At 46.2% G+C, this 20,609-nt stretch overlaps 2 protein-coding genes across 2 annotated transcripts in view; both read left to right on the top strand.

Moving 5' to 3' along the window:
• The window catches only part of jakmip3 (Janus kinase and microtubule interacting protein 3), a 48,325-nt gene extending 46,912 nt beyond the window's left edge, over window positions 1-1,413 (top strand). Inside the window, exon 24 of the transcript XR_003797318.1 lies at window positions 559-1,413. The gene's annotated coding sequence lies outside the window, so the exon portion shown is untranslated. The remainder of the gene's footprint in view (window positions 1-558) is intronic.
• A 3,429-nt stretch (window positions 1,414-4,842) lies between these two features.
• On the top strand, window positions 4,843-18,444 carry dpysl4 (dihydropyrimidinase like 4). Its single transcript, XM_018726573.2, has 14 exons — window positions 4,843-4,986; window positions 8,644-8,732; window positions 9,575-9,759; window positions 10,699-10,863; window positions 12,904-12,965; window positions 13,079-13,159; window positions 13,516-13,584; window positions 14,176-14,296; window positions 14,653-14,809; window positions 15,744-15,885; window positions 15,975-16,145; window positions 16,315-16,494; window positions 16,693-16,864; window positions 17,098-18,444. Exons 1-14 carry the CDS (start codon window positions 4,948-4,950, stop codon window positions 17,187-17,189), a joined length of 1,725 nt encoding a protein of 574 aa, XP_018582089.1. The 5' UTR covers window positions 4,843-4,947; the 3' UTR covers window positions 17,190-18,444.
• The last annotated feature ends 2,165 nt before the right edge of the window (window positions 18,445-20,609 follow it).

Raw genomic sequence — 20,609 nt, 5'->3', positions numbered from 1 at the left:
TTATTAAGTTTGAGCTGCTGCAGAATTAAAGCTAGAAACCTAAATTAACTTTGAAATTAAATTAAATATTCTTTGTTCTCACAAGCACTCTAGAAGTGAGTTGAATTGATTCGGTTGACTTATATCAGCTGGGAGCATAAAAACCGACTGAATTCACTCTAAAACAAATACACAAATACACACACACACACACACTTTCAGAACCGCTTGTCCCATACGGGGTCACGGGGAACCGGAGCCTACCCGGTAACACAGGGTGTAAGGCCGGAAGGGGAGGGGACACACCCAGGACAGGACACCAGTCCATCACAAGGCACCCCAAGCAGGACTCGAACCCCAGACCCACCGGAGAGCAGGACTGCGGCCCAACCCACTGCGCCACCGTGCCCCAAAACAAATACACTGTTTAAAAAATAAAGAAATTGGCATTGCAATCTTGAAAAGTTATAACCAGATGGTTTGCAACCAATGTACTTCCAAAAATTTTGTGATGATACATGATATCAGGGCCTGAACAGGAGTTTTGGTTCTCATATTTTGTCTACTTCTTATTTCCAGGGGGACAAGATCAGCAGCAGAAAAAGAGAACAATGTCTGACCAGCTGTTTCCACTGCCATGCAGTCCTGCCAACGATAAGATGCTGCTGACCGATCTTGGGCGCTCACTGTAGGACCGCTCCATTCTGACTCCTTCACAAGCAACATCAACTTATTGAGTCAAGGCTTCGGCTGTGCTGCTGGTTCCGGGAACACTGTCCCACGAGAGATTCACAGCCTTTAGATGAAAAGGACCCATCCATGACTCAGCAGCCACACACGTCTCTCGGTCTTCTCAGATGCCAGTGGTTGTATTGTCTTTTGTTGACAGCTTAGCCGTGCTCAGTGCGTACCTTGACCGCGCTCTGCAATACAAGTCATTTAACAACCACAGATACCACGCAGCCCTATTCAAACCTTGACCAACTCGCCGTTCTGCATCAGCTGTTGAGCAGCTGGCCAAACACTCCACATCTTCACCAAGCGAGACAAAGACTGCAAAACCGTACAGCACTTTCAGAGGTCAGCCCATTCGGCCGCCACGTTTCTTGTGTTAAATTAAAACACAGATCAACTCTGTTCCGACTGTTAGGTTCACCCGTGTGATTTGCAGTGTGCCACTCACTCCTTCTGGTATATTTGCTTGACAGCTTTACCACTGTAAAGGGATTACAGTGGGCTCTCATTCTCATCACTCCTGCTCACCTCTACCACAGTTTGTGTGTTTCCAGGCACAGAACGCTTAAGGAAGAAAAAAAGTTGACTGGTTGACTGTACTATGCAGGAACCCCTATAATTGCCTTAATTTCAATTATTTTTATGAGTATCTCGTGAATATGTACCTTGGCCTTCCTGGGAAAATAAAGGTGGGATATGTTTCTGCACAAAAAATTAGTTTTGATTCAAAGCAAATGGATTTTTCTGTTGCATTTATTTAGTTGGCTGATGCTTTTTCTCCAAAAGCAACTTACAACTATTTATAGAGCTGGAAAACTCTCCTTCAGTACTTTTATGTAAGTACCTTCATCAAGGGTACTATAGCTAGAGACTGGATTTAATACCACAACCTTTGGTTCCAAAGGTAGCAGCTTTAACCACTATGCTACCAGCTGTCACTCTGGTCTCAGACATATGTGGGCAAATTAATTTAAGTTAGCATATGTCATTTATTGATCTGATCATGCTTTTGGGTGTGTGTGTGTGTTTGTGTTTGAATGGGGCAGGATGTTAACAGGAATGTGAAATATGAGATGTACAAAAACATATATATGAGCTGCTGATGTGACATGCTACTTTGTGTTGGCATTTTTCTGAAAAAATATAATTTAAAATATTAAATTGGACAAATCACTGTGATTTGAATCACATATCAGATGATGTATTTTTGTGCTTTGAAATCTGTGCTTGACTGAATTGTTTTAAGTGAGGAATATTAAAGAATTGATTTAAGCTATTCAGGGCTAAGGACTTTATTGGCTGCCCATTAATGTGTAATCACAAAGTGATATATTTCAATTATTTTTTTAAAGACCACTTAGAAAAAGGCCTATAATTAAGATGCACTGTAGTGCAGTTTACACTTGTGTGTGTTTTGCTGTATATTTTGTCATACAACAGGATCCAGGAACAAAATTGATATCACTCATTGACTTGCATATTATACTTTTACCTCATGTTACAAACATCCTAACTACGAATTTTCAAATATTTCCATGTAGACACACACACTGTCTACAACCGCTTGTCCCTGCAGGGGCAGGGGGGTGTGTCACAGTGAGCCGGAGCCTAACCCTGCAACACGGTGCAAGGCTGGAGAGGGGAGGGGACACACCAGAGGCAGGATGCCTGTCCACCGCAAGGCATCCTAGGCAGGACTCGAACCCCAAACCCACTGCGCGAGCATACCCCTGAGCTCCATGTATTTATTTTTAATTACATTTTTTCACTGGTCTATTTTCTAAATTTCCTCCATTGCAGAGCTAAAATAGCAGTTCCGCTTTCCACCATTACAGGGGGTGTGGTGGCACAGCGGTGCAGTGGGTTTGGCCAGGTCCTCTTGTCTGATAGGTCTGGGGTTTAAGTCCTGCCTTGTGTCCTGTTTGGGATGTGTCCCATCCCCTTCCAGCCTTGCACCCTTTGTTGCTGGTTAGGCTCCGATTCACCACAACCCCACTCAGAACAAGCAGTTTCAGAGAGTGTGTGTGTGTGTGTGTGTGTGTGTGTGTGATTCTGACGGAGTGGGTGGACTTAGGAATATTTGCGAGTTGCTGTTGAGAACTGACTTACACTCCCAGTCGTGCTTGTCAACTGAGGTACAAGTGCATACAGATATTCCTTACCGGTAACATATTAAATAATTTCACATTTTTCCTATGCATATACCATATGTGTAAAGTATATTCAAAATAATATTAAGTTCATGTTAAAATTAAAGTGGCTTCAAAGTATTGGACCTAAACCAACCGAAGGAGCAGTATCTCGGAACGCCTCTATAGCTGAGTCTTATTCATGATTCACTGTATGTACGTTTGTACGACCAAAATTCCTGTGTGGACACTTGGTGCTCGCACAGTGTCTGCAGTTTCTCTTTTTAACAGTCAGAGAAGACCGAATACCCCCCAGGCCTTGGGCGAAGTGTATGAAGACCCCCCCCCCTACACACAACCCACCGCGCGCTGCCTGCGCTGCCAGTGCACGTGCCCGTGCCCCGCGCCCCCTGCCTCGTGAGAGAGCAGTGGGTTTCAGCACCACGCCCCTGTGGAGAGCGCCCACTGCGCTGCTCCTAGTCCACGGGTGGGGAGCGGGTGAGGAATGAGGTGGAGCACCTTTCAGTGGTTTCGAACCAAACACCTACTCCACCCGTCTCGAGTAGGCAGTGTGCTCTATGAAGACCAGTAATCATTGTTCCTCGTAACTAACACTGAACTTAGGAGGGGGTCTCGGACTATGGCAGAAAGGAAGGTCTTGCCCCGGGAGGACGAGCGGTGTTTCCTGCTGTCCAGGCTGGGTGCGGACAGCCCGAAGCCCAGGGTGAAGTTGGGCGGCGTGTTCTGCAGCGTGCAGGACGCCTTCGACAACAAAACGCTCAACTTCGAGTCTTTCAGCCCCGCTCCGGCGAGAAGAGGCGCGAGGGGTCGCGCGGAGGAGCCGCACACACCTCCGGGCCTCGCGGACGCGCGGAGCGCGGGAGACGGCGGCGACGGGGACACGAGGGGAGAAGAGCCCAGTGCCGGGGGCCCAACCATCGTGTTCCCCTCGGAACCCCAACGGGGACACCATGAGGGGCAGCAGGTGAGCGCAGTAATAATAATAATATTAATAATAATAACGCAAGTAGTGTTTTTTCTGCATTATAAAATTAGTTTTTAAATTCTTTCAATTAATTTCTTTGTGAATGTGTTTCAAAATCACCCTCTACGACAGTCATATTTTATGAAATATGGATATTAGAGGATAAGCAGAATGTCTGTCTGTTATGCGTAAAAAGTGCTTAAAACCTCAAGATGCTAAAATAATAATTAACGGAGAGTTTAAACTTTATGTAATTACGACTGGGCCGGTCCGTTTCGAGGGCAGCTATTTAAAAAGTCCACAAATTTGTTAATATGTTGAGTAGATCGACATATGAGGTGAAACAAACATTACATTTAACATTAACATTACATACAACATTTGGGTGATATTAAAATTAAACCCACCAACCATCCTAGTTGTCCGAAATCTGACTGACATATTTTTACTCCTTCCTCGAGAGCGCGAGTGCGCAACAGAAGAACCGAGTCCCTAGTTTAATTCAGTCCGAATCAGTTCGAAGGATCCGAGCACGTGTCGTGATATCCAATGAATAAAAGAGCCATGAAAAAGGAATCGCTGGCTGGGCGACAGCTCAGATGTTCAGTCAGCGTGTGTGACGCTAAAAATGCCAAAAGGGAGCAACGCAAAGTCGCTGCTTCGCCACCTGAGACAGACGCGCAGCGCGCGGATTGTCCGAGACATCAGACTGCAGAGCGGCACGAGACACTATGGGGCTGGTGTGGGGGGCGGGGGTTCTGTTCGGGATTGCAGTTAAAGTACAGAAAAGGGTCCCCCGGACGGCCTCTGTGCCCCCTTTCGGCGGCGAGGATGAGGATGGAATACTAAAGAGCCAGATGGCAGGGGAGGGCGGGCTGTGAACGGAGAGAAGAGGAGGAGGAGGAGGAGGCGGAGGGAGTGTGTGTGTGGGGGGGGTGCTCGGGGTGTTCACACTCGAGACACGGCACGAACAACAACAAACAGAAAACACAGCCGCGAGCTCGCATAGCGAGAGGGACCGCTGAACGAAAGCGTGCGCGAAGGCGCAGTGACCCCACATCGCACCTGCGTCGGAGCTCCTGAAGGGGAGCCGCTTCTCACCGCGGAGACGAGGCAGACATGTCGTACCAAGGCAAGAAGAGCATCCCTCGGATCACGGTAAGGGGCCATTGTGTCTGGGGGGGAATCGGGGTGGGGGACAGGACAGTGAGGGCTGGTACGCGGTGTTACATAAGAGAGACAGTCTGCGCGCAGACCTCGTGCCCGGTGATGCCCGGCCGACGGACAATAACCGGTCCAGCCGCTCGGCGTCACTGATTTCGCGCTGGACGGAAAAGGGAGCCTGAGGGTGGAAAGGAATTCCTGGGAAACACGGCAACAACTGTCGCCTGCTTTGTCCTCCAACCGAGGGCATCCGCTCTGTCGGGGGAGGGAGTCGATCGGATGTGCAGGGTTCGAGATCTCAGGACGCGATCCTATCCTCACGCCTAAATGACATTAAATTCATTTTTAAATTCACATATAACGGTGCATTTATGAGGGAGCCGCGGGTGGGGTGAAAAGCGCTCGCTGGCCGCGCGCAGACTGATTTATTTGGAACCGGTGACACCTGTCATTGTTCATTGTTCGGTGTCACCGGGGGAAAATGTTGAAAAAATGTTCCGACGAGAGCGTCTGATGGCAACGCTTCGCTGCGGGAACGCGGTGGGGACGCGCCTTTGGCTTCCTCAGCATCACTAGAGCACCATGAGCATCCATCCGGAGAATGGGTCGCTTACTGACCGCTGCTCACATGGACTCGGGCCCGCTCGCGGGATTACCTCGGGAGGGGGGCGTCAGACAGGCCTAATGGGAGGTAGTGGGTGGGTGGGGGGGTGCGCATTGTGTTTTAAGCCACCCACGGCTGCCATTGCACAGTAACACGGGGCACTGCGATGCGTTGCAAACATCCAATTGATAAACCCCTCCAACACCAATGTCTAGCGGTTATTATAGCTGCGGATCACAGCTTGAAAACAAGTGACAAACGCTGGAAAGCCCACAAATCTGAACAATGCAGGATGAGCAGTGTGGTTCGGACGCGCTACCGGCATGTCACAGTAGAGGGCGCTGTGAGGAGAACCGGGCCTATTCAGTAACAGGGACAAGGTTAGTGGTACAGTAAAGTGCAGGGTTCCAGGTCGCATGTGTCAGCCAGGCGTCAAGGTCTGCTGACCCACATAAATGTGAAAAAGAACATCTTTCATATAAAACAATCACTATAAATTGATTATTTTAGTTTAAATTTCCATTCCTATCAAACCACAGAAAAGAAGCGGTCAGATAGTTAGTAACCGTGTCTCAGTGCCATGTCCAAATTACTGACATCAACCTCAAATCTCACAAGCATCAAACTACAAAATGAAACAAACCCGGCAAGGCAATCAGATAGTCGGTTCAGTGTTTTTGGTATCTTCTTTGTTACCAGACCGCAAGACAGTAATGTAAATGTACATACTGTAGGTGTGTAGGCACTTTCTCTCAGTAATACATGCGAATAATTGCATGAACTATATGAAGAGAAACACAAAACAAAGAGGTATGATATTCCACCTGGAAAATTGCCCCAGATCCCTACCGCTTCCCTGGTCTCTACATGTGAAGATTGTACTAAGCATTAACCTTTCTACACGATTCCACACATTTGTCTGCTGGTTTCAGTGCCGATTTCCAAAGACCCATATTCACTATATTAAAACTGAGGTTTTGTTTATTTCAAACTAAAACAATAAAGTCTGACTAATATAGTCCATGTACATTTCCTTTTAACAAGTAATCAAAGGGATTAGAAAGAATCTTCTTGGAACCCATGACATTGGGGGTAGTCCCAAAGAACGTGAGCGATGCACGTGTCCGAATGCCATATTTCGGATGCCATGTGTCTGTTGCCCCTGCACCCGTGCTGGGGGACGCCATCTGCCGTGAGGGAGCTGTGTTGTCCAGCCCGTGTCTGACTACAGCCTTCCAGTGTCCCCACCCACCCAGAGGTCACTGTTCAGACAACCTACAAAATTTTCACATCTAGGGTGTTGTTTTTGACTTTGTCTTTGTCCAGGGTTCATCTTCTATAACCGATTTATGGCCATGCTTTAATTTTAAAATGCATGGTATGAGCTTTTCACTTGTACAGATCCGAGCTCACCGAGGTCCACCGTAGCACAGGACCTTTGGAAGGACTTAGACCTGGCAGTTGTTTCTTTTTTGCACAAATAAAATGCAACTGAATAATGCTTGTATTAAAGGGAATCTTCCCAACTGGTTGTTATGTAGTCGCTCAGATCCGTCGCTGCAGTTTTTGTCCAAAAGAGGGAGGCTCCGATTTCCGTTACAGTGTAGCGTGATCACGCATGTAAAAGAAAAAAAATTATATTAGCCTCGCGTTTCCCTTACTCTCTCATGATACTGAAAACATATTCTCCGCTTGTGGAATGATGCAGAGGGAAGGCTTTGCATTCCGTGCCAGAATAACTCATTAGAATGAAAAGAATTCCTCATGGGAAAGTGAGAGGAAATATTCAGATCTCACAGAACGGTAGGGGTGAAACGTGTATGAGCTGAGACGGTCGCGGCTCTGCATGTCCACTGAGAGGCAGGAGGAGAAGAGGAGGGGCTTTCGGAGGAGCTACAATCAATCTCACCCCCTTCCCATTCGCTCCTGGGCACCGGGACCCCCAGCATCCTCCCCCGTCGGACCCAGTGCAGCCAACACTCAACAAGCACGGTGACTGCGAGGGGTGTCGGCGCAGCTTGACAAATTACCCGTGACGGCTGAACCAAATCCCATTATCTCAAATGCCTGGACATCCAGTCAAAAGAAAAAGCCAAGTCAGGCAAAAAAATGTAGGACATCTCACAAGTTACAATGGTCTCACATGTTGTATTATCCGTTGAGCAAATGGATAGCGGTACCCGGCCTTTACCCTCCTGACCCGATTTAAACATTTTAAAATCCTAGAACTTCTAGGGACAGCTGGTAGCATAGTAGTTAGTACTATTATATAAACTACTGCGATGCTACCAGCTGTGAGACCATTTGAACCACAATTATTCACCCATTTATACAGGCGGGTAATTTTTCTGGAGCAATTTTGGGTAAGTACCTTGCTCAGCGGTACTAGAGCCAGAGGATCCGAACCTGCAACCTTAGGGTCCAAAGAAATAAGCTATAAACTACTTGTTTTCTGAAATTTCTCTATGTATATCAATGTGCTGTTGTGACCCTGTACTGTGCATAAAACCAAAAGAAAAGTTTTTGAATGAATGAATACTTACTGCATGTTTATATTGCATATTGGGCACTGTTTATTTGCTATAACTACAGGTCCAAATCTGGAAAGGGGTTCTGATGCTGTACCTTTGAAATGTTTGCAGCCCTGAACCTTCATTAATAACCATTTCTGGGCAGTGGTATAAGTCACCCATAATAAAGCTATTTGGTGTGTTCGGAAAATAAAATTTAATCATCATCCAGGTTAAACATCTTTCGGTCACATTTGGTGTTGGAGTTCAGTGTCGACTCAGTGGCCGTCAGTGTTGACACTCACTGGCTTCACTAATATAGTGCATGTGCATCTCCTTTTTTCAAGTAATCAAAGGGATTAGAAAGAATCTTTTTCAATGTTTTGTAGACATTTGGAAACGTGCTATATTAGAAATTGCATGGTAAGTCAAAACTTCATATTAATTAATTTGATATTAATCTTGAAATTAACTTGATATTAATCTACTCTGAAAGTGTAATAAAAGAGACACATCCTGTGTTCTTTCCTTTTCCAGAGTGACCATCTCATCATCAAAGGGGGGAAAATTGTCAACGATGACCAGTCATTCTACGCTGACATTTACATAGAGGATGGAGTCATCAAGTAAGTTTTTTTTGTACTACTTTTGGTAGCTGAAGGGAGATGCGATACTTTATCTGAGATCTATAACCATAACCTTAAGATCTAACTCTAATCCCTAACTCTAACCCTAACCTTTAGGTCTAACCCTAAACCCAATACCAACCCTAAGACCTAACTCTAAACCTGATCCTAAGATCTAAACCTAAGATCTAACACTAAATCTAATACTAACCCCAAGCTCGAACCCGAACCCTAAACCTAAGAGCGAACCCTAACCCTAATGATATACTTTTATTTATTTATTACATGTAACCACTAGTCTACTGCAAGGTAGCAGTGATCTAAAGGCTCTTTGTGACGCACAGGGTACCGTCCATCACAGCGTACGAATGAGATGCATCAGTGCAGAGATGTACGAATATGAGAAAGTTAAGTGTAAAGTACGGCCTTGGGTGATAAGTAAAATGAAGAGCACTGCTCTGAGTCGCTTTGCCATTGTGTGGTTACTGAGTGTGTCATTTAGCACCCTGGCAAAAAAGCCAGCTGTTAGAGGAGCGTGGACTTTACTGCCGTTTTTTTTTTCTTTTTTTTTAAAAATTTCCTCATTATTCATTTCTTTCTTTCTGGAGACTAGTGGGATCGCATGCACAACAGCGTCCATCACTCAGTTCTCATGTGACTTAGTTAAAATGAGCCAGAGAGTAGAACTCTGAGCATCTGCAGCTAATTCGAGAGTTTGTGCACCACATCACTCTGTCGCCAATTATATTCTGGGTCTGACTTCAGGTACGGAGCAGTCCGGCTTTGTTCATTTCGTTCTTCTTTCAATCTTTTGTTCTTTTCTTTTTTCTTCTTGCTACCAGGCAGATTGGGGAGAACCTGATCGTCCCGGGCGGAGCGAAGATCATCGATGCCTACGGGCACATCGTCATTCCGGGGGGGATCGATGTCAATACCCGTCTACACGCGCCTTTCCTGGGCATGAACCCGGCAGATGACTTCTACCACGGAACCCAGGCCGCCCTGGCAGGGGGCACCACCATGATCAGTGAGTCACCCCTCCTCCGCTCTGTTATCCGGGGGGAGGTCAAGGAGCGGGCGGGAGACGCGGGAACTTAGGAAGTTGGGGCGAGTTCCAATTTGTCGTGATGGGCTCCAAGCCTTGCCGGGCGACGCTTTTGGAGCAAATCAGTCACGCCAGGGTGAACGGGCCTTTCGGGGGCCACGTCGGCTGCTGTTAGATCAAGCGGAACGGCGTCACGCTGGGCTGTCATAGAGGCTTTTCATTCGAGTCGCCCACTTCCACTCGGTAAACAACAACACAAACGTCTGTGCGAGGCGATCGGAGCGGAAATCAAAGGGAGAGCTCCGTGTACAGCTCCTTCGCTTTTTTTCCACGAAAATCCCGTTTTTGCAGAGGCAGAGACACGTAAGAATATTTAGTACAAAGGTTCTCATAGGGCTCTTTGTCCTAGGAAAGGTTCAGAACCGGACAAAAGGTACGGCCCCCCTCCAAGAAAGAAAATAAATTGATCGAAAGTATTACGCTCTATTTGTTGTACTGAAAAAGAATGACTTTCACACAGAATTACTGTATGTCACAGATAATAATACCACAATATTGCTTTTACTTTAGTTTTTATCTTTCATTTAGTTAGTCTTATTTGTTGACCCACTAAGGACCCCCCACCATGGGGTCCATGGACCCCAGGTTAACAATCCCTCATTTCAAGAGAAAGATTTAATCTGGCTGTCTGTTCCTATAAGGTATTTAGGTTTTCTCTGAAATATATAATTTTATTGATATAATTCATCTTTTATTTGAATAGAAGATTAGCACACCTTGATAGCCCAGCTATGAATTATCACACAGACTTCTTTCCATGAAAATGTGACCGTTCTACGTAGGAGCTGTCCTCCTCCAGGGGGTTGGTGCCATGCCAGCCTGTGTATAAAAACAGACTATGGGTTCGGTGTCCCCCTGCAGTCGACCATGTTCTCCCTGAGCCGGGAACGAGCCTGCTGGCGGCGTTCGACCAATGGCGCGACCTCGCTGACAAGAGCTCCTGCTGCGACTACTCGCTCCACGTGGACATCACACGGTGGCACGAGGGCCTCGTCGAGGAGCTGGAGGCTCTGGTCAAGGATAAGGGTACGGCTCCCCTCTTGAACCCTCGCATCGTCCCACTGGCACCAGTGTTTTACCATCAAGCCACACCTTAAATCAGTGATTCTCAGTGTAGTGAGAACCAGTGTTGCCTTCCACAGTCATATTTGTGGAAAACATAGATAGAAGACACTTTCTTGGCAGCAGATGGCATAATGGTTAGAGTCACCAGCCGTGCACTCAAAGGACCTGGGTTCAAATCCTGCCCTTGCTGTAGTACCCTTGATCAAGACACTTACCCTCAATGGATACCAAGTTACCCAGTTATATAAATAGGTAAATACTGTAACTGTAAGTGGCTTAGTGTAAAATCATAAGGTTGTATGGTATTTTGGAGAAATAGGACGGCTAAATTAATACTCAGACACTTTCTGTAGCATGTGTCTTGGTCAGGGTGCTGATGTTCTAGAGCTTATCTCGGAGTCACTGGGTGCAAGGATTGGAGGTTACACCAGTCTGTCACAGGGTAGCCCCCCCCCCCCACACACATACAAAGGGCAGCTAAGAGTCACCAATCCACTTGAACTGCATGTTTTTGGACTGCGGGAGCAAATCAGAGCACCCGGAGGAAACCCACACAGACATGGGGAGAACGTGTCGACTCCACGCAGACTGAGCTAGATTCCAGCATGAGCCCGAACAGCCCAGGTGCTGTGAGGCAGTAGGTCTACCCGCTGCACCACCATGCTGCCTGCTAAAGTAGCACATTGTTATTTATTCATATTTAGCTGACGCCAGCACTACCTGCTGTGCCCCCCCGTTGATTAATACTTTAAATTTTTTAGCAAAGAAACTTCACTACTGCAGTTTTTTTTCATATGCACAAAGTTAGAGAAGCGTGAAGTTCTTAGACGCAAAGCGTCACACCCTTCGCGGGCAGCAGGACGAACAGTTACACACTTGGCGCGGTCTAACATTCTCCCTCCCTCCTCCTTCGTTGACAAATTCGCTCGGCGCACGGCGTTTTCGGCCCCCTTTCTGCCCATTGAGCGGGATTACTGCAGGGGACAGGCCCCTCGACCAGCCTGCGAGCAACGTCCGTGATCCCCGTACCAGCTAATCTGTCCAGACAGCCGACTCCCCCAGCTCACGTCCACCGCACAGAGGCGCACACACACAAGAGCTGCAGCACATTTAGGCTAATGGGCTTCCATTCCTAGACCTCTTTCCGACCGACTGATGTTACATTACAGGGCCTGTTGTGTTTCACTGTAATGAGAGTTCTGACTGTGCGACTGTTGGGATCAGCTATGAATGTCGCAGAGCTGATTTAATCTTAATCTAGCAGCTTTAGCCAAAAATAGATACGAAAAAGTGGAATTTGCACAAGCGAAACATTCTAAGAACCTCAATGAGTATAGCAGAATACTCCTTTGACATGTGCTGTAATATCTCATGTCAGTGATTAATACGCTGTCAATATGACAAGATTCGGAGTACACTGTAGGGTGCTGTAGGCTGCATATGAGTAGTGCACGTCTTCCTGGAAATTTACCATGGAAAAAATGCATATGTTTTGCAAAGAACAAGCATATGTCCACAACCTCTGTCATGCGGAACCGAGGGAGCCGGGACGGCTGGACCCAAGTGCAGAGTCGTTCGTCTGGAGTCAAGGGATCAAGCAAGTTCTCGGTATTGGGGACAGGCGAAGGGTCGGTTGATCGGCGGTCGGGGTCAGAGCGAAGATCCATGGGCATGGTCAGGGGACGAAGCGAAGGGTCGGTCGAGCGGCGATCGGCGTGGGAACGAGGATCCGTGGACTTGGTCGGGAAACAAAGCAAAGTGTCGAAAACCAGAGAACGTGAACTGAGAACTAGAGATGCATGTGAACGAGACATCACGAGGATGGACGGTTGTCCCTGACGAGATTCCGCAAAGGTATGGGTGCTGAGGAGGGTCTTTTAAAGAGTGAGCAGTTAGTCAGGAACCGGAGTCAGGTGCTGTCGATTGGGCTGTGGTCATGAACGTGAAAACCATAAGCATGAAAAGTCATAAAGTTTTTGGGGTTTTTTTTTATGCTTCCAGGTGTGAATTCCTTTTTGATCTTCATGGCCTACAAGGACAAATTTCAAAGCACTGACACGCAGGTGAGGGAGATGTCGCTGCTCAGAAAACTAACTCGTTGCCTTCATCAGAAAACAGTTTTATTGTCTTTATAATTTCTGTGCAAGTCTTAATTTCAGTTTTTAATTTTGCACAGATGTATGAAGCTTTCGGGGTCCTCCGAGATCTAGGAGCTATTGCACAAGTGCACGCCGAAAATGGCGACATCATCGAAGAGGTGCACTTTAACACCCATTTCCTCTGAATTTCAATAAAATGGAAATTGTGCTGTTGACAATATACAGTTTCTTCTATTTTTTTTTTTTGTAGTGGACTACCGTCAGTTGTCTATATACGCAATAGTTCCTTAAGCACCCTGCCTCCTGCAGTTTTGGATGTCAATTGTATTTGCTCTGAACAATTCCTCCAGCATTCAGCTCAGCTGGTATATTGTATGTCCCCAGCTCTCCATATTAAATGTCTAAGCCAGGGCTCAGGAGCACAACACGGTGGCCAAAATCATAATGTTCTATTTCTTTTGTTTATATATATATATATATATATATATTTTTTTTTTTTCCCCCCTTTGTACAGGAGCAGAAGAAGCTGCTGGATCTTGGGATCACAGGCCCCGAAGGTCATGTCCTCAGTCACCCTGAAGAGGTGGGTCCAGGGAAAGAGGCCACACACTCACTCTACATCCAGAGGAAATGCACGCTGACAGTAGCATTATTTATTCAGTTGGACATTTGCATTGGAGCAGTTCAGAGAGCACATTTATCAAAGGTACTACGAAAGGCCCCTTCCGAGACATGAACCTACATCCTCGTTGTCTATCTCCACAATTCAGCGCTGGGATTCGGATTTACATTCTTTATTAAAAAAGAAAAAGGCTGTCTAGGCACCATTGTTTTATTTCAGGTCTATTAATCCTGATTGTCTGAGTCCAGAGATTAGCTTTGAAAATAACTTTAAGAAACATTTTTTAGAAATGTACCTTTCTTGAGCAATACAATATATGTCTCATATTTGTCCACTCTGGAGGACATGTTTTACTAACATCTTGCACTCTGTACACTCTACAGTCACAAGTCCTAATAAACACTGTAGAGTCCACTCTGGGTTTTTAAGTGATGTTTGGACTACTACCTTGAAATTATAGGAAAAAAGCAAAAACATTTTTTGGCAGAGACCCAGGAAAATATGCAGAACGGTTGCCAGCAAAATGTACCAACAAACATCTCCGCCTCTTAGGTGGAGACCGAAGCCGTGTTTCGCGCCATAACCATCGCAAAGCAGGCCAACTGTCCGCTATATATTACCAAGGTTATGAGCAAATCGGCCGCCGACGTCATCGCTCAGGCCAGGAAGAAGGGTAAGGCAACGAAAGGAGCTGCAAAAGATGTCCAATTCATTATAATCAAAGTGAAACACAATAAAATATCTGCCACATTTCAGAAAAAATCCACTAAATCGTAAGAGCGCTGTCAAAATTTTGCACCAAGTGTTGCCGCAGTTTTTAGAGATGGAGCATCACATGGTTTCTTGGAAACATTTGTGCAATGTTGTGATTGGACTGACCACTGGCTTTACGTAGATCTTAATGAATTATCTCGAATCGTATTAAATTGAAACTTTTACCATGAAATAATTATAAAATGCACTACAAGTATTGCAGAAAGTATTTGCCATTCCGGCGACTGGCTGCACCGCTGTGCCGTGTCCTTTCAGGCATGGTCGTGTACGGTGAGCCAATCACAGCCAGCCTTGGCACCGACGGCTCCCACTACTGGAGCAAAAATTGGGCCAAGGCCGCCGCCTACGTCATGGCCCCGCCCCTCAACCCTGAGCCCGGCACATCGGACTACCTCAACTCCCTACTCTCCTGGTAAGTGCAAGACATACTGCCCCCTTCCTTTACATCTACGCATTTGGAAGATGCTTTTCTGCAAAGCAATGTACAACGTAGAGTAAACAGAAGCACATTCCACAGGGCTTTGAAACAAACATTCAGTTTTTAAAGGGTTTCTTTATTACCTCCATCTTCATAGCACACATATTCAGGTAGTTGTCTATAAAAGCAATGTACGGATACGAAAATACGTTCACCAAAGTAGCATGAGGAGAGGAGACATGAGGAGAAATGTATGGAGCTGTCAGGAGTTTAGGAGGAAAATGGGTGCAAAGAGATGAGATCCTTCTTGAGTGCAGGGGCAGCTGGCAGTGTAGTGGTTAGCACTGCTGCCTTTGGTCAGAAAGGTTGCAGGTTTGGTTCTTCCCTCCAGCTATAGCTGACCTTGTGGAAGGTAGTTCCCTGGAATCACTCATGCACACTGTCTGAAACTACTTGTCCCATGTGGGGTTGTGGTGAGCTGGAGCCTAACACAGGGTGTGAGGGGGAGGGGACACACCCAGGATGGAACACCAGTCCATTGCAAGGCACCCCAAGTGGGACTTGAACCCCAGACCTGTTGGAGAGCAGGACCTGGTCAAACCCACTCCATCTCCCCCCCCAGGTAACTTAACATTCTAAGTTAATTTGGAGGAAAGCATCAAGTAAGTAAATGTTGGGAAGGATTCAGCAGCTCTGAGGGATGGTGGGAGTTTGTTCTATCTCCTTTTGGACCCCTTGTGAGGGGGTCCATCAAGTGGCCAGAGGTGGGGAACCATAGGGAAACTGGGCAGGATCATTTTCTCTAGGTGTGGGGCCCATTGTCCTTTGACTCTTTTGTAAGCTGCAATTAGAGTGGTGTGAGTAGTAACCAGAGTCTGATGAGCCACAGGAAGTCAATTTTTATAAAATTATCTGTTTTTTTGGTCAGCGGTGATCTACAGGTGACCGGTAGCGCCCACAGCACTTTCACAACAGCACAGAAGGCAGTAGGAAAGGACAACTTCACCCTCATCCCAGAGGGTACCAACGGGATCGAGGAGAGGATGTCAGTCATCTGGGAAAAGGCGGTGGTGAGGGAAACTACAGTTCGCATTCTGCACTCCACCTTGGAGGTTTTCACAGGTTGTTTCGTCTATAGCACAAACTGATATATACGCAGGTAGCGGGCAAGATGGACGAGAATGAGTTTGTGGCAGTGACCAGTACCAACGCTGCAAAGATCTTCAACCTGTACCCGCGCAAAGGGCGGATTGCCGTGGGTGCTGACGCCGACATCGTGATCTGGAACCCCAAGGAGGCCCGGATATTTTCTGCCAAATCACACAACTCGGTAAGAATAATGTTCTCGCAGTATATTGACTCACCAGTGTTCGGTGGAGATGCTGACAGAAGGACACCAGTTGAGCTAAGAGTGGTAGGAGTGTGGTGACGCCGCCATGGTGTTGGCTGAGGACAGCAGTGTGATAACAGCCTGGACCGTGTCCCGATGTCCTCTGCAGACTGTCGAGTGTAACATCTTTGAGGGCATGGAGTGCCGCGGGTCCCCTGCAGTGGTCATCAGCCAGGGTAAGGTTGTGCTGGAGGCAGGGAAGCTGAACGTCACCGAGGGCTCTGGGCGATTTGTGCCCAGGAAGTCCTTCCCGGATTTTGTCTACAAGCGGATCAAAGCTCGAACCCGGGTAAGGGTCGGGGGGGGGGACTCACGATGGGCAACGATAATCCTGAGAACCACACTGCGTGGGATCTTCAGGCATTATGTTTTTACATCAAATTTTTACCATGCCTTTTTCTATTTAAAGTATGTTTCATAGTATCCATGCAGCATCTTTACTTCCTGAAATGTTGGACATTAATGATATTAATATTCCTGTGGAAAGATGGCCGACGCCCGCGGCGTTCCAAGAGGGCAGTACGACGGACCTGTCCACGATGTCATCAGCGCGACTAAATCGGTGCCGCCCACCCCCACTGGCCGTGGGCCCACCTGTCCCGGGAAAGCTCAAATCACTCCAGCCCGGAACCTGCACCAGTCCGGGTTCACGCTGTCGGGTAGGCGAAATGTCGGTAGCAGGTCCCCGATGAGGCGCCGCGTCCCACCATGATGTCATACGAGTAGAAATAAGACTAGAAATAACCTCACGTGATAAATTCATATTGGCAAATATGTGCTGTGGTCTTTCTGAGCCCCTCTCACTCTTTACAATGCAGATTACATGGTAGATCATTATTTTACTCTCCAAAGTGCAAACTGAACCCAAAACGGTCCCTCGTCTGCCTTTCAGGAACCCAGATGGACGACCACATTCCGAGACGTACCGCGCAAAGGATTGTCGCGCCTCCCGGAGGCAGATCGAATATCACATCGCTCTCATGATCTCCGCCCTCCTCGATTTCGGGATTTGGGATAAGGAAACCACCCATGGGTTGAAAAGCAAACACCAGTAGTACTATACTATACTGAAGATGTTAGAAATAACCTGCTCAGTATTATTTTGTCTGAAACTTGCAAACTGCCAAAAACCAATCGCGTATGTATTTTATCTCAACATACAGTATATATATTATACCCAACTGTGTGTGAATAACCTTCAACCCAGAGACACACATCTATCATCAGATATACAATGCATGCGCCTCAGCTGGATCCTCATTATTCAAAAAATTTACGCAGCTTCATTGTAGCATTAAAAGAGTCAGTTCAGTACAGTTAAGCCGAATTTAGAATTAATTTGCATAAACCGCTGATCAGTAACCAGGCCGTTTTGATGCAGTGCTTGTTTGTCGTGTTTTTTTTTACATTTCTGCCTGCATTTCATATCAAACGGTTCACTTCTGACCTTTTAAGTCTCATTCTGCAAGCTTCCATCCTATCATGAGCTTCATTCCAGAGGCTTCCATCCTGACATGTTCCAAGCTGTGGAGCCCAATCAATTTCGCTTCCAACAAAGTCGTTTCTAACAGTGTCATTGTAATAGTGGAACTGCTATGAAATTAAAATAAATGATTTAGGGCACAAAGATGGAGTCATCATTTTCTGCCGTAACTCATCATCATCATCATCATCAGTATGTCCACTATTCATTTTTTGCATCTGTGAAGCATTGATACGTCTTTGTGTTCATTTTCATATCTCTGTTTGCAACCATCCCCCCCCCGGCTTTAATAATAAATCTGTGCATTATTCAAAATATATAAAATGTGGTGCTCTTAAACCATATACTGTTCGCGTGGCAATATGAGTCTGTCATGGTTCAAAAGACAGTTTTAAAAGTCACTTTTTAAACCTGATTTGCATTTTTAATGTCTAGTTGTTATATCATTCTTCTGTCTTTGAAAACTTCCTCTTTGTACTTTTACAAGATCCGACTAGAAAAGAACTTTTTAAAACCAAAATACTTGAACAATGAATATGTTGTGCTGTTCTCTTATGAAGTGCAAAGTGTTTGAACGGTTGTCTGGTTCTGTTAGTGAAGGTGATAGGAAGGAGGGATGGCTCAGCTGCAGCCCGTCTCCCAACTTTTAGGCGTCCCGTCTGTCAGAAACGTGTCTGTCCTCAAATATGCATGGTTACAAGTGCTGGCATGTCACGAATAAAGTTTGTGGGTTAAAAAAAAAAAGTACAATAAACACGGCTGATTAATGTTTCACATTTTGTTTCACGTTTTTCGCATTTTCATACGGGTTAAAGAATCAGCATACTGTATTCTCGTGGAAAAAAACGATAAACTGAAATATGCCGAGATGCTGCTTCTCGCTGTAGGTTAATGGATTTATTCTTGTGTTTATAGAATTCATTTAACCCTTGGGACTTGGACTGGCTCTGCTGTTCACAATTACTGATATACCGTAGAGTCATCGTCACTTGTGGGAGGTTAGTTTACCTGAAGCCCAGTGTGTGAAAACAGCGCCGCCCCTCTGGACACCTGGAGAACTGCATCGTTCCGCCAGCTGTTTAAGAGCTTGTGTGAAACATGCAAAGTCCTTCCAGATCTGAATTTTCCCAGGAAGCTCAGCTGCGCACAACACTTGTTTGTTCATGTATCTCGGACACCAAATGAAAAGAGGAAATATGTTGTGAAAAGGGACTGGCGTCGACACACTTGATCACGTTTCCTCATTTTGACAAGGAGCTGCAGTGCTGCCAGCCTATTGTGATATCAGAAACATGGCTTGATTTTATTTATCACATTTTATTTATTATGCATTGTACACATCACTCTGGAGAAGGAAAGGCACCGTGTCCTGAGAGCAGCTTGTTTGGTGAACGCGGGGTCCCTGCGAAACAGTGCCGGGAGCAGGCTTTATTCTACTGGTTCTGGTCTGGGTGCAAATGACCGATTTCGGGTCACATAAGCAGTCAGTTTTGTGCGCCACCTTTTGCAAAAAAAAAAAACACCAGGGAGAACAGCGGTTAAGAATTCAGGCTCCTTAAGAGGAAGAGTCGGGAAAGGCGGGATGGTGAAGCAGACGGAGCCGCTGCCTTCGAACCCTCAGGTTTTAGGTTTGAATCCTACACGCTGTTGTAGAATCTTTGATGAAAGTGCTTACCCTCAACTGCTCCGGTAAAAATGCCCCAGCTGTATGAATGAGTAAATCATAGGTAAATTGTAGGTAACTAAACAATGTAAGGTGCTTTGGAGAAAAGTGGCAGTCAGATGAACCTAGAAATATATGTGAAAGGATTCTCTGAGCTGTAGGAAGTGCAGCACTAAGGTATTTGTTCTGGCGCTCCTCTGTGCTCCACTTACGCGCCCATCCTGACCCTGTTTGCGTTCAGTTTGAGAATCTTTAGTCCCAGCCAGACTGAGAAGGAAATTGCTTCTCCAAAGTTATTTTCAGATTTTGCATATTACAACCGCCCCCGCCCCCCCCCATTCTAACTGGTCATTGTGCAGCTTTTACCACATTGTTCTTTCTGCTCCATGACCAACTACTGGGCTCATGTTGTAGGGCATCGATGTCCATAAAAACAGTGATTTTGAAGGACGGCGAAGACCTGGAGCTGCACGGTGGCCGATGTGACATTCGTGCTTGAAACGTGACACGTTGTCTTGGAGATCCTACTCGCCGAGCATAGAATAAACAACAAACAGTTTGTGCTTTTTTGGTCAAAGTCGGTGTTGTTCCACCTATAGGTGAGTTACACACACAGGAGAACAAAAAATTGTTCCTCTTTGGACCTCCGAGCCACATAGAACACAGTGCAGTGTGTTACAATGTTTATCCACCCTACACTGGGTTTGGACCTGAGCTCAAACCTGCAGATTCAGAGCTGTGAGGTCATTGTGAGGCTACAGTTGTTAACAAACATTTATACAGCTGAGTCACTGGCGCAAACAAGGGTAAGTACCTCGATCATTAGCAAGTACCACGAGTGGTATTGCGGTGGGAGCAACTAAGGGAACACAGGCCACAGATTTAGGGTAGCAGTGTGGGATTCGAACCAGTGTCCCCACCATAATGTGGCACGTCGTTTATTGACTCACATTTACATTTACATTCATTGCAGACACTTGTAGCAGAGTAAACAAAAGTGCATCAATGCCAGCAAAGAGCTTTAGATACAGAAACAGGATTATGGACACAGCTTGTGTGTCTGATACCACCACGTTGCTGGTTCACATCCCTCCAGTAGCTGCCAGTGGAAGTAAGATTGAAAATGCAAATACACAGATAATCATAGCAGATGGTATTGAACTCATTTATCTATCAGGAGAGAAGGGTCTCAAAGAGATGGGTTTGAGACCGTCTTTACTGCTGGGAGGGATTCAGCAGTTTTGAGGGACAGGGAGAG

Source organism: Scleropages formosus, chromosome 24 (assembly GCF_900964775.1).
Source record: "Scleropages formosus chromosome 24, fSclFor1.1, whole genome shotgun sequence".
Lineage (NCBI taxonomy): Eukaryota > Metazoa > Chordata > Actinopteri > Osteoglossiformes > Osteoglossidae > Scleropages > Scleropages formosus.
This window is presented reverse-complemented; position numbering and strand designations above follow the sequence as displayed.

Coding starts and splice junctions, on each gene's coding strand:
- dpysl4 (XM_018726573.2), top strand. CDS start 4,948: ATGTCGTACCAAGGCAAGAAGAGCATCCCTCGGATCACG. Junction 9,760..10,698: donor AGGGGGCACCACCATGATCA/GTGAGTCACCCC, acceptor GTCCCCCTGCAG/TCGACCATGTTCTCCCTGAG. Junction 10,864..12,903: donor GGCTCTGGTCAAGGATAAGG/GTACGGCTCCCC, acceptor TTATGCTTCCAG/GTGTGAATTCCTTTTTGATC.